We start from the raw sequence: 14,475 nt of genomic DNA on the forward strand, positions 1-14,475 counted from the left end.
AACTAAATTTAGAGATGTGAACTATTCCAAAGCAGACCCAGATACACCCACCCAGTGTCTTTAGCAAAATGTGATGGGCTATATTATCAAAGGCAGAGGTCAGGTCCAACATCAGCAAAACAGAGCATTCGCCTGCATCATATCTCATCAAGATGTCACTGGAGACTCTGAGAAGTGCAGTTTCAGTAGAGTGAGCTCTATGGAAGCCAGATGGGAATTTATCCAGAATGTTGTAGTCATCCAGAACAGCTATCAGCTGCTTAGCCACAACCATTTCTAAAATCTTAGTGATGAATGGTAGTTTTGAAATTGGTCTATACCCACATAGCAAGCAGGTCTGGCCCGGATCTGGTATCAAGCCGGCACTGCTGGCGGACTTCTGGCATGATAAGACCTATGTCATCCAGATATGGGCCAGGCCTGGCATAGATGGCACTGTCTATGTGATGGCATGCCATATCTGGCTCGAGGTTTGGTTTGGTTTATGTGGCCCAGGCGCATAGAAAACAGGTCTTCTCTGGATCCAGCATCAAGCTGGCACTTCTGACTGACCGGTGTCATGGCAGAGTGTATGTCAACCAGATGTGCGCCATGTCTGGCAATGACGCCACTGTTTATGCAATGGCATGCCACATCTGTCCCGATTGTGGTTTGGTTTATGTGGCCCAGGCCCATAAAAAACAGGTCTTCCCTGGGTCCAGCATCAAGCTGGCACTACTGACTGACCGGTGTCATGGCAGGGTGTATGTCAAACAGATGTGAGCCAGATCCGGGCCATACCAATTTTGCTATGTGGGTAAGCAGAGAAATGTCAAGCTTGGTTTTTTTTAGCAGTGGGTGAATGGCAGCATTCTTACAATGAACAGGGACCTGACCAGAAACCAGTGAGGTATTGATAATTGTAAGCACACAGGGACAGATAGACTGAAAGATATTTTTAAACAAAGATCCAGGTAAAATATCAAGAGAGCAGGAGGATGCTTTCATCGAACTAACTAATTTGACCAGCTCAGATAAGGACACAGGTAAAAATCTTTCTAAAATCACCAGCCTAGCTTGAGGTGGAGAAGACAACAGAGACACAGAAGGAGAGATGTTGTTCCTCACATTACTAACTTTTTCAGTGAGGAAAGAAAGAAAATGTTTACAATCTTCATTCAATGAAACTGGGCCAGCAGGTGGAGCAGGAGCAACAATATCACTAATGGTGTCTAATAACACCTTGTTGCTCCTGGAAACTAAGTCTGAGAAATAAGCAGCTCCTGCATCTCAAACTGATGTGTTGAAACTAAAAGGTCCTTTAAATGAAGGAGATGAACATGTAGACAAGTTTTCCTCAATAATGGCTCAACTTTACAACAGGAATGTTTTAAACAGCGAATGCTGTCATTTATTCACGGGGACGGTTTTGACAGGACAAACATTGTCTAAAATAGAAAGACAATGATTATTAAAAAGATTTGTTAGTAAATCAACATCGATATAAGAAGGTAAAACTAAATTCAAAATATCAGAAAATTTAGCAGCAGTAGAAGAATTTAAGGTGCGAGAGCTAACCACATGTCAAACAGGAAAGAGGAACAGATGGAAAGTCAAGTTAAAAATCAATGTTTAAACCTAAAGTAAAAACAATGTACAGTGTGTGTCCTTTGGTGTGTGGGACCAGACACAGTCTGGACAGCTTCAAGGTGGAGGATAAAAGGTCCCTGTGTACCTGCACAGACCACATGTCCATACTGTTGTGCACATAAACTCACAGATGTATCTGACAACTCAAGTTTGTGACATTAAATTTGTATTCTAATGTTAAATGTAATACATACATTTAATTAGGGCAGGTTATCATCACTGATTTCTATAATAGATTTGATATCGATTCACAAGGTCCCGATTTGATTTGATTCGATTCAATTTTGACTCAGACAGTCAGAAATAATATAATTATGATCATTTATTAGTACTGACACTTGTGAGGCTTCATCAGAAGTGTAAGCATCTGCCAGCAGATGCCTTTGTGTCAAAGTAGCTGAGGATAAAACAGAAAAGCATGAAGGAGATGTTCCTGGCCTGGCTTTTTAAATGGTAAAATGGTAAATGGCCTGTATTTATATAGCGCTTTCTAGTCCCTAAGGACCCCAAAGCGCTTTACATATCCAGTCATTCACCCATTCACACACACATTCACACACTGGTGATGGCAAGCTACGTTGTAGCCACAGCCACCCTGGGGCGCACTGACATAGCAGATAGCAGATAACCTTAAAATATTCTGCAGTAGAACAAAATGGAAGAACACCATGAATTAACATATGAACATTACTTGCTGAAGTGAAGCAGGGCAATGTTACAGAGGTCTTATATAAGACACAGCTAAGCATTTTGCAATTTGGCATAATTTAAAAGGTTTTAATTTCTTCTCTATTAAACAGCAGAAATTAAGCTTTCTTGTGGGAGGTCATTTTTGAAAAACAAAACAAAAAAACAACAGCCAACAGCACTGTACACATCAGTAGACTGGTGCATAATAACCAAGCGAATCATGCACAAAACAGAGATTTGAATGGAAAACTGTTCTTGAAGTACACAGATAGAGAGGAAGAGAGAGAGAGCTCTGCAGGAAGTGTGATTTTTATTGTGGTGGAAGCAAAACAGCGAAAGTAAGAGGGAATTCATGATGGTATTTATTAAATGTGAAGCGTAGTTTTGATCTTCTTTTGCTGCTTGTTCAGTCAGTTTTGGTTGAAGAGTGGCAAAACCTGCAGCTTCAGAATCTGTGAGATGTTGGCTTTTAGCCACGGCGGCGTGTTGGGTGAGAAAGCCGACAACTCACAGATTTTAAAGTGTCGGCGCCGCACTTTGTGTTTACATCTTTGTGTGGAATCTGTTTACCTGCTCTCATTTGCTGTTTTAGCTGTTTGGTGGTTGTTGAAATAGCTTTAACCTGAGATTCTGGCGATTCTTACAAAATACATATTTATTTAAGCTATAATCGATTTGAATCAGAAAGTCGTTGTTTTTTTTTAAATCCACTCCTATTAAATATTCACACCAGGCCATCTGACAACAACAGCAATGCCACATTCCTTCATCATTCTTCCTTATTCTGAGGCTCGGTTTGGTTTCAGCAGGCTGTCTTGAGGATGTTTACATGTCTAAGTGCTTTGAGTTGCTGCTGATGTAAAAGGATGATTAGATTTGTGAATTACTGCAATGAATAGTGGAACAGATGTACCTAATAAAGTGGTTGCTAATTACATAACTTTGCTGGACTATACATCATGCTTTGTTGTCAGATTGACTGATTGTATAAAGTTTTCAAAAAAATCTACTCTACATTAGGCCTGTGTAACCAAGGTAACATCTGACCCCACTTCCGGAAATCCCTTCATTGTGGCGGGAATGAACTCTATATAAGTTCCAGGTAATCTGCTGCATCTCCCTTGTTGCTCCTCCTGTTTTATCGAGCATGCATCAGTGGTGACTTGTGTGGACTTGGTACAGCTAAATATCCCAGAACGCATTTCGTCCAAAACTCAAACGAGAGGAGCGTGGCTAAAAACTTCAAAATATTACTTTTTCTGGGTAACAAAATAAACTTTTAAGATAAACTTTTAAGATGTTTTCAGGCGAGACTGTAGCTGTGTAAACTTAAAATATCTGCTTGATTTATCAAGACATCACATAATTGCAAAAGTGCTCCGACGTTTTCGGAATCATAAGAAACATTTTGGGGTTGCCTAAGTTACATATAAACACTGCCATATGTTTTACGTGGTCATTTGCTTATTAGAAACTTTATATAGTGGAATTTAGTTTTTAACAAGCATGTAATGATTATATTTAAATTAGGTGGTCCTTTTAAAAACACACACACACACACATATCTCTTTAGGCCTAAACTGACAGTGCCAATACACATTCAGACACAGTAGTAGATGGTGTTTTTAATACTATATGTGCTACATTTGCTACGACACAAAAGGTCTACATTGACCTTTTGTGTCGTACGTTATAATTTAGAAACAGCTTCTAAATAATTTTATGGTTTTTCTCCCTCTGCTTGCTTCTTACTGTCTTTGAGGCTCGGGACCAGCACTCCACACATTACATCAAACTCTTACAAGTCTAGAAAAGGAGCTGTTGGACAGAAAGACATCAAGTGAGTTGTAAGGATTTTGGTTTTCCAATATATTAGCAATTGTCAGTGACATTTATATTAATCAGGCTGAACTTTAATCATACTTTAGATAAACCTGCTTTACTTATTGTTTCATTTGTACTTTGGTTTGGGGAAGTTGTTTGTGCCCAGATCATTTTGCACATCATCAGAATGAAAGTTATTGGCCATGTTTGCATAGCCCTTTTTAAAATGATGCATTCATGACATTATTGTATGTTGGGTGGTGGTCAGGGCTATCCAGACTGACAAGTGGGACATTGAATGTCACCTCTCCAGTGGGGAGGGAGCCTGAGATTGTCTAAATTGGGGTCTGTTCTATAGTAAATGCAGAAAAAAAATGTTTTAAGAAAGCAAATATGTTGGTTTTCTAAAAAATATGATTGTTTGCTTGCAGGACACCAGGAGAGATGAGTCCTCCGTCACAGATGGTGTGGTCAGTGAAGATGGTCACCAGCAGGTTCAAGCTCATTGCATCTCCAACCCACATCCACTGCCACTGTACTTAAGGGAAGTTAAAGACTTTCTTCTGCACTTACATTTGGATCACCTCGATCCATGACAGTCATTTAGGCAGTAATACCTGGACTGGAAGCAAGCCATCCTTAAAATATTACAACATACCAAGCTCCTATTTGAATGCAAAACAAATGTGTTATTTAAACTAGAGACTGCAGTTGTGACTGAACAATAAATACATTTTATTTTGATTATATAAGTGATGTAAGTACAAAACAAAGTTGTGGAAAGCCTAAACTTAGTTTCAGAATCATTAAATCTGAGACTTTGTTTCATTGTAAGATTATAACAATGATGGCAGTATAATTGTTTGTTGTTCAGCAGAACAGTGTCCAGTATGTTGGCTGTTATACGTTTTTTGCATTTGAAAATAAAAGTTGTGCTGATTTTAACATCATTACAAAAAGTGTTGTTAATTATTTTTTAATCATATTCAGGTTACCACAAATTGTTTTTTTTTATTTAGTTGAACTTGAAATGTTTATCAATGGGTAAACAATTAGTATTGTACAGTCAGAAACATCAAGTTATTCTTAATACTGCAGACTTGCAATGAATAAGTTGTCCTAACAGTCATCTTAAGTAAGCTTTACTTAGTTTTTTGAGGCAACAAGTTTGCATAGTTTTTTTGAGTTCTGTGAACTAATTAGATTTTACAGTGTACAGTGTTTTCGGTTTGGCACCAGCATTTTGTCCAACCCCTCAGCTTTCCAGCTGACTCCCCTCTCCCATCACCAGTTCCCAGTGTCACTAAAAAGGGAGAGACCTGATTACACAAATAAGCTACCCCATCAGCCTTCCTGCCACTCGACCCTGCTGCACCACCCCTCCCCTGCAGTGGTGCCAAAAACCACATCAGGCCATGACCCTCTCCTGAGTTTTACACCCTGTTGCAGACTGCAGCGGATGAAGCGAGCACCAGACAGGTTTGGTGACTGGACTCATTAGAGCTAGAATGCCCAAACTGAGTCAGGGTGTAGGCAGCTTGCTGCCCTACTCAGGCATTTCAAAAACAAGCAAAAAGGTGTTGTCAGTGTTAGTGATGTTAGAAGAGATAAGGGTGCTGTAGATTAAACTGTTGTAGTGTCAGGGTGCTGGGTCAGAAGACCCCACATTTTTAGTTTATGGTGTTTTTGTGAGTCTTTTGCATTATAATCGTTTAACTACTAATTTTAAAGTTTAGTCTTGCTTTTAGTTTTTAGTTTTTTATGCCTCTAAGTTTATTCGTATTTTGGGTTAATGTTTTGTCGCTGTCTCATCCCTGTCTCCCCTATGAGAGTCTGTGTATGTGTCTTCAGTCATGTCTTTGTCTCCCTCCATGTCTCGTCTCCCTTTTCAGTCCCTATGTTCCCCTCCTTGTGTTTCATTTCAGGTCCCCCCTGTTTGTCATGTGCATCCATATGTGTTCTCCCCAGCCCGTCTTGTCTCTTTCCCCCTGTCATTCTCCTCAGTCTGTTTTTCCTCATGTTTACGAATGGTTGAACGATGCACAGTGACTCCATCTGCTGCAAGATGATGTTGTAGGTCTTTGGTGCTGGTCTGTGGGTTGACTCTGACTGTTCTCAACATTCGTCGCTTCTGTCTATCCGAGATTTTTCTTGGTCTGCCACTGCGAGCCTTAACTTGAACTGAGCCTGTGGTCTTCCATTTTCTCAGTATGTTCCTAACTGTGGAAAAAGACAGCTTAAATCTCTGAGACAGCTTTCTGTATCCGTCCCCTAAACCATGATGGTGAACAATCTTTGTCTTCAGGTCATTTGAGAGTTGTTTTGAGACCCCCATGTTGCTACTCTTCAGAGAAAATTAAAAGAGGAGGGAAACTTACAATTGACCCCCTTAAATACTCTTTCTCATTATTGGATTCACCTGTGTATGTAGGTCAGGGGCAGGGTTTTAATAGTTTTGCAATTTTCATTAGTTTTTATTTTTATTTAGTTTTGACTTTAGATTTTCAATTTTATATCAGTTTTAATTAGTTTTTACCAATTGTTTGCTAGTTTACTTTAGTTTTTATTTTTTTGAAAATCCTTAGTTTCAGTTTAGTTTTGATTAGTTTCAGTTATAGTTTTAGTTGTGTTTGCAATAATTAAGTGTAACAAAATCCCAGTTTCATCATATCAGTCATTCTCTTCTGCTTATCCTTGGGTATGTTGCTATTCCAGCTACCATACCCTGCACCCTGGACAGGTCGCCTGTCTGTCACAGGGCTAACACGCAGAGACAGACAACTCACATTCCCACCTATGGGTTCTTTAAATAAATAAATAAATTAGGGCAGATGAACAACCATTGATACCAGGCAACTATAAAATGTATATCATGGCCCCAATGAGACTATTAACTCTTGCAGCACCGGGTGTTCGTAATTTTGGTTCAAGTGAATTGATAAACTTTTTGAAGGCAATTGACTCACACAGTTATGTAGATGTCCCAGTCCTGTTGTGTCGGGATGCATCACGCTGCCTTGCCTGGGATTAGCTTCTGTTTTCTGGGGATGAGGGTTGAGTGTGCTCCCTTACCTTCTCAAGGTAAGCTAGCTTAGCCTTCTTGTGTGAGCTTTCCAAGTGCACTTAAAGGTTTGTGGGATTTTTTTCCCTTTAGAAATGTCCCTCATAATTTGTCTCTTTCCACTACAAGACACTTGCTTTATCCAAAACACAGTCATATTCAAAGTAATCCAAAATTGGACTCTGGCGCTTTCTCCCGACTTTTCCTGACATGATTCTGCGCGTGGACGGAGCAGCAACACAGACGACTCGACTAACGTACTTTGCCACCTGCTGGCATAATGAGACACAGCACGAAAAAAATCTGGAAACTAAACTTCATTTTCACCCTTGACTATTGTATGACACACACACATCTACGAAAACTAAACACATTTTTGCTATAAATTCAGTTAATTTTAGTTAGTTTTGTGAACACTCATTACAGTTTTAGTTAGTTTTCCTTTTTTTGTTTTTATTTTTATTTCCGTTAACGAAAATGTTTTTTCACTTCTAGTTTTCGTTATTTCGTTAGTTTTCGTTAACGATAATAACCTTGGTCAGGGGTCACTGAGCTTACCAAGCCAATTTGAGTTCCAATAATTAGTTCTAAAGGTGTTGGAATCAATAAAATGACAACAGTGCCCAAATTTATGCACCTGCCTGATTTTGTTTAAACAGTTATTGCACACTTTCTGTAAATCCAATAAACTTCATTTCACTTCTCAAATATCACTGTGTGTGTCTCCTACATGATATATTTAACTGACATTTTTTATTGTAACAACCAACGATTTATACAGGAAAATAATGACTATTAACAGGGTTGCCCAAACTTTTGCATCCCACTGTATTTAGAACAAACAATAAAAAGTACACAAGCCTAGTAATTTGCACCGCACAGGTGAACTGTCCCCTGCGTCAATTATACTTGGTATGATACTTGATCCTAGCACATACCAGAAAGGTATTGCCATATATATAGTGCTGTCTGTGGCGACTGGAGCAAATCGAACATGCAGATACAAATATCACTGTAAACAAACACCAGCAAAAAGAGAGAGAGAGAGAGAGAGTAGCTCATCTGGCTGCACAAGGTATGGACAATTGTTTACGTCAAGACCTTCTTGACATTCATGGACTGTAGGGAAGTGGGGGAAGTGGCTGTTCTGCTTTCATAGAATGTCAAATGTTTCCTAGTGCACATGAAAATTAACAAATCAGGGAGATCTTTTACAGCTAATTCACCTTTCAGTCCCTAATTTAAACTGTGCAACAAGGACGCACAGAATGCATTCTTCTACCAACCATTCTCCTCTGCCAAAATCAAAAAATCAATGGAAAAATCTGCCATGTTTTGCTTCCCGTACCTGAGAATAAATAGTCTATGAGCTGCACCGTCAGGTTTAGAGCTACTGTCACTCTGAATTTTGTTTAAAACTCCTCAACACAGATCTGGGTGTGACTTCAAACCCAGGTCCTCGGCAGCTCTGTCATGACAGCACTCTTTGAACAATCTAAGAAGAAACTCAGGCCGAGTCCCGCTTCTGACCAAAAACCAAAACACACACACACACACACACTCAAGATAGACAGAGGAGATGTACAGCGGGACAGAGGTCCATGAAGGACCCTGGTTCTGCGGGAGTTTTCTTCCAGTTAAAAGGGAGTTTTTCGTTGCTACTGTTGCCAGGGGGGGCGTCTGATTGTTGAGGTTTTCTCTGTATTGACATAAGATCTTTACCTTAGAGCACAAAGCGCTTTGAGGCGACTGCTGTTGTGATTTGAAACTTAATAAATAAAACTGAATTGAATTGAACCGAACTGAAATCACTGAATGTGGGACAGGACCATTTGAATTATCTTCCTTCGTGGTTTGATCAACTTAAATAACGATAGAACAGCATGAAGAAACAGTCGAAAGAGACAGAAAGTAACAATATACTTATATTTAACGCGTGTTTGGTAAACTTAAAGCCAGGTGCTATGAAATAGAGTTGACTAAAGCTTACGAGGTTTGTGGAACACCCTGTAATAAATCTGATGTATCAAGGGCTCAGTGTAATAGGTCATATGTGTGCATATTAAATGTGGGGGAAAACATCCTTTGGGCTGTCTTCGCTGTGATATGTTCATATCACAATGATGAAGATAATACAGTTCATTCGTCAACACTGAATATTCACTCAAACCACACCCTGCACTTTCCCCGATAAAATGATGCGAGTCACAACCCCCACCAGCCACTTAATACAGACATTTGCCAGTGAATCATAGTTGTCATCAACTTGAAGTTGACAGAGGGATACAATGGAAATACGCCAAACTCATCCTCCTCCTTCATCCTATCTTGGATGGTCCATCTTTAATACTTTTTGCTGTTGTCTGCCTCTCGGGATTGCAGCTATTATCTATTCTAGCAAGGTAGGTAATATATACTGAACACTAAACTTTTTTTATATGTACTCCTGCACTATGATGCGCAGCATTCAAACCAATTTTTAGTATTCTGCAGCATAATATATTTTCTAAATAAGATATATTGAAAGTGACAGTGGACGGAAAAATAATTTACATTTTATTAAAAAAAAATATTACTGGGGCATCGATTAAAAAAAGTCTGGTTTGCTGGGATTAAACAACTGTTACTTCAGTTGTGTCCCAAAAGTAAAACTAAATTGCTCAGCAGCACTTTAATTTTTTACTTCAAGTGAACTCTCTTCTAGAAAACTGAAATTAAATTGAATCGTTTTGATTGTTGTCTTTTAAAGGTAGAGTCGGCAAATGGACGCGGAGACATTGACAGAGCTCAAGATGCATCACAAACAGCCAAGATGCTGAACATCGCCGGACTCATCTGTGGAATAATTATTATCATCATTTATGTCTCCATCAAATTAACTGAACCAAAGTGAAGGTTCTGGTATTTCCCAGAAGGCGCACTGCAATCCCAGCCATTTTATGCCCTCTGCTTTCGCTTTTCAGCATTCACCATATGGACTGACGTCTTTATGTGTGGCGTTTACGTTACCAATAAAAAGCAGAACAATTCTTTGCTTTCATGGTGCAAGCCAAAAATACGAACAAATGAGAAACCTCAATTAAGTTTTGATTTTCATGTGCATAAACTTGATTTTTTGGATTTATTGCTTAATTTGCTTAGATTTTTTTTTTCAAGTAATCTCTTGAAGAAAGCTGAGGAGGAAAAAAATAAATATTTAACCCCCCAAAAATTTGGCGTCATAAAACACAATATGAACTTTTTATTGTTTTATTGTTGATACTGTTATTGTTGGTCTCATTGCATTTACCGTTTACAATTTTATTTTTGGAGATTTGTTTTTCTGTTTGTACAACCCCTTCAGATGGCATTATAATAAATGCACAGTTTGTCAGACACATAGTAAATTTTGTCTGTCTTTATTGTATTTATTTCTTAAATAGATTTGAGATTTTCCTATATATTTAACATTTTCATGAAACCGTGAAACCCATGCACTATGTTCAACCAGGCTGGTCTTCAGCTTTTTCTGTGGCTTCAGAACTCTTCTCTCTCAGAAGTTCTTCAAGATGAGAGAATAAAGATGTTTCTCTGTGCTTCCTCTGAAGTTTCTCAACTTCCTGTTTGTATAAATCAAAATCAGACATAAAAAAACAGTCAAAGTCACTCACTCACTCACTCACTCAGACAGATAGATAGATTATATACTTACATCTTCAGAGAGCAATCCTCTGCTTGGTTTGTGAAGTCTCTGAAGCAGTGAGGCAGCATGAGAACCACACCAAGTCTCACTCATGGTTTTTGTTGAAGCATCTTGGTTCTGATACCAAACACACAAACTGGCATCCTGTTCAGATGAAGAGGCACCCAGTCTAGCCTGAAAGAGCTCACCCAGACATTCCTGGAGAACCTGTGACATGGCATGAAGTAAATTAAATTAGTGTAACAAACACTGTCATAGAGCAAAAGTCATCCAACCTAGAATCAAACAATAGGTAACCTGAAATGTAAAGTTTGGCTTTAAAGCCAAATCAAAGCTCATTAAAGGCCTTTTTTATATCAAATAGAAAAAAAAACCATTTAATTCATGCACACTTAGTGTGTTTGCACCTTGAAAAAAAGTCTCTGGAAGGCAGAACTGGAGTCAGAGCTCATGTCTTTAATTTTGATATGGGACAGACAGTGGAGTAGCAGGAGAGAGAAGCCTCCAACTGAGTGCAGCCTCTGGCGACGGACAAAGAGAGTTTCTGCGGCTTCCTGTCAACATACATCAGAGATTTACACTCTAACTAGATTTCATTGGAAAATTTAATATATATATATATATTTTCATTCATTTCATTTATTTATTTATTTCACACTTGGTACAACAGTTCAAACAAACCAACCACACTTTCTATCAATAAAACACTACAACCATGTGTGAAAAGGAGCAGGAAGAAGAAAATATTCTTATTAAACCCTGCCCCCTATCTACAATTCAACTTATATTACAAGTGGGCACCAAAAATCAGGGAACAAACTAACATTAACATTTATCTCCGGTCCTACCACAAACCAAACAACAAATTTACCATCAGAATATACCACTCCACATGGTAACAAGGAGAAAAATAAAATTAAAATAAATAAAACAAAAAAATATAATGGATCCTTCTTCAATGAACTCCAATTTCATTCACATTCTTCATATTGAGTTATCGTTTTAAGCATGTAACACTTTTTAAAACAATGTAAATTTATACAATTCTTTAAATTATAATGAAGAGAGTTCCACAGTCGTATACCCCTAACCGTTGGACTCATTAACCTTTGTGTAGTCCTAGCTAACTGATATATATATTATATAGTTCTAAGTTTACCTGATAAAAGAAGGAATTTCTGAAGACATTGTTGAAATAGGTGTTGTTTGGGAGACTAGATGCTATCTCGATTGAAACGACTGGAGTCTGTTAAAAAAGAACAATTTTATTTTCCTATAACATTCCAACTTAATGTTTAAAAAGACATTCAGACAAATGTATGCATGGATTCAAATATATCCAGTATATAATTAATAACTGAACATGTAATAGATAAATAGTTATATTGAGGCGAAAGGAAAAGAAATGAAAAAAACAAAAAACAAAACAGCAAGGTTGAGATTTCTGTCCAACAGGCAACTATTAAGAAAATTATAATGTCTAGCCCACGTAGGATACAGCTTCTGTCTGCTGCCTTGAGCTTTTTGTCCTATATTTTATAAAGAGGGTGAGAATAATGAGGATAAGATGGTGTATTAAACCTTGCTCTTTTTATGCCCAGTTGGTGATTTGAGTTGAGTTATATTCAAAAACACACATCTGATGAGGTCCCAGTGACCCTGACCACGAGAAAACATTTGTGCGATTTGTAAGGAAATCCTCTCCTGATTTTCCTGACATATCAAATGGTATAGACATGATTTCACATAACAAAGGGCCAAAGACTGCAGCTTTTAGTTGTTTAACAGTATGCAACACAGTGAGAGTAAGGCTTTGACACTAACCAGTTTTAGCTTATGCAGAGTGTGCATCAGGAACAGTCCATGCTGATAGACAAGAAACTCTCTGGGCTTCAGGACTGACAGCTCCAAAGGAATCAGCTCACCTTCACATTGCCACTGAGCATCGAGGACATCGACAAAACCTTTGCCTCTGTCTATGCACCACACAAAAAACAATGAATTGCATTTTAGTGGATATAGTTAGAAAACAAGAACAACCAAGGTTGTGTTTCCCCCAAGATTCATTCTGCAAGTGTCACATGATAAGGGAAAGGAAAAGAAATCGGTAATACCCCAAACCCCAAATTGAAAGCTATCTGAAAATATTGTTTTGTATGTGTCAGTTCTTGATGTCAATTAGAAGACTTTTTTTTTTATTGGTTAGGTTTAATTTAGTTCTATCTGTGAATTTCGATAAGCACATTCAGTGGTTAGCAGATCATCTGTAGATGATGTTTGTCAAGTCTTGAAATCTTCCGCTTAACCTCAACAAAACCACACCTGCAAAATTTCCCGTATAAGTCATATTGTGAATGCAGACTGCATGCACATCAAAGAACACATCTCAAATATTTTTATGTGTGAAGATAATTTAATCAAACTGTTCAAATGTAACTCTTATTCAGGAGGTCTTTCTTCTGTATTTTTTTTTTTTTTTTTTTTTTTGACATTGAATGAACATTCTCACAATAACAAAATAATCTTGCCTGATGTACAAAAGGATTTTATGCAACTTGCCAGTAAAACATGCTAATGAAATTTTGAGCCATCGAGATCTTTCAATCAGACTTTAATTCAAACAAATTTTAATTTATTGAAGTCATCACATTATATTTGAATAGAAAACAGAATCATTTTGAAATGAGTTTAATATGTATGGTGCTTAAAACACATCATTTGTACTCAATCTTTGATGAAGGAACAACTCAAAGTAAGTTCAAATGAATAGATGAAATTATAACCCCTAAAATATAAGATTGTATATTTGTACATGTTATTTTTTTTGGTCTGAATACTGTTCATAACTGTTCATAACTGACAGTTAAAGTCAGTCATGATCACTAATGTGACGCTTGTCAAGGTAAACACACTGTAGAATCTTCAGCATCACTTATTAAAAGTTTTAAGTGAGTTTATCTATATATTTGAACCTTGATCCATACTTTCTTGATTAGAGAAAATCCTAAATAAATTCAGACTTGTGAACCCAATTCCGGGTTTTTTGTTTGTTTGTTTGTTTTGTTTTGTTTTTCCTCTGCTGAAACACAGGAGAAGAGGAGGTAACAGCAAGGTTGAGACTTCTGAGATGTATGATGCTCACAAGGCAATCAAAGAGGGGAAGAAAAGCCCATTGGCCAGACAATGGATGGTACAGCTTTGGCGCACCGCAATTTAATGTAGACTGTGATGGTTTTGTCTTTTGTTAGTAGTATAAAAATAATAAGTGAAGCTTTGACAGCAACCAGTTTTAAGTAATGTTTGTAACAATCTATGTTGGAAGTCCTGAAAATCTGTGGGTGTCAGAACTGACAGGCTCAATAGGAATTTTTGCCTCTCTTTGAATACAAGACAAGAATTTTAGTAACTATAGTTTGAAGACAAGAAGGAACAAGCTTGTACTTTCTCTATACTCATTCTGCACTAAACTAGACCGGGAGGGAAAAGACAAGAAGACTGAGAGAGAAAATAAACACTTTCTTCCAAAGACTGAACTGCTGTCTAAAACATAATTTAATGTGTTTAAACTGTCTTATCTTATTTAGAATGC

The 14,475-nt window shown here is 37.7% G+C and overlaps 1 protein-coding gene and 1 long non-coding RNA gene across 2 annotated transcripts in view; one reads left to right on the forward strand and one right to left on the reverse strand.

The window, feature by feature from the left end:
* The first annotated feature begins 9,406 nt into the window (after window positions 1-9,406).
* LOC109205086 (uncharacterized) lies at window positions 9,407-10,583 on the forward strand. Its single transcript, XR_002064560.2, has 2 exons — window positions 9,407-9,606; window positions 9,954-10,583. It is a non-coding gene; the product is annotated as an uncharacterized LOC109205086 (long non-coding RNA).
* si:dkey-103g5.4 (uncharacterized) overlaps window positions 10,150-14,475 on the reverse strand; it is a 38,911-nt gene continuing 34,585 nt past the window's right edge. Inside the window, exons 29-33 of the mRNA XM_025898466.1 lie at window positions 12,711-12,862; window positions 12,046-12,132; window positions 11,294-11,440; window positions 10,896-11,093; window positions 10,150-10,803 (exon numbers count right to left, since the gene is read on the reverse strand). Of these exons, the coding sequence (XP_025754251.1) occupies window positions 10,687-10,803; window positions 10,896-11,093; window positions 11,294-11,440; window positions 12,046-12,132; window positions 12,711-12,862 (701 nt within the window). The 3' untranslated portion in view covers window positions 10,150-10,686. The remainder of the gene's footprint in view (window positions 10,804-10,895; window positions 11,094-11,293; window positions 11,441-12,045; window positions 12,133-12,710; window positions 12,863-14,475) is intronic.

The sequence above is a fragment of the Oreochromis niloticus genome, linkage group LG14 (genome assembly GCF_001858045.2).
Source record: "Oreochromis niloticus isolate F11D_XX linkage group LG14, O_niloticus_UMD_NMBU, whole genome shotgun sequence".
Classification (NCBI taxonomy): Eukaryota; Metazoa; Chordata; class Actinopteri; order Cichliformes; family Cichlidae; genus Oreochromis; species Oreochromis niloticus.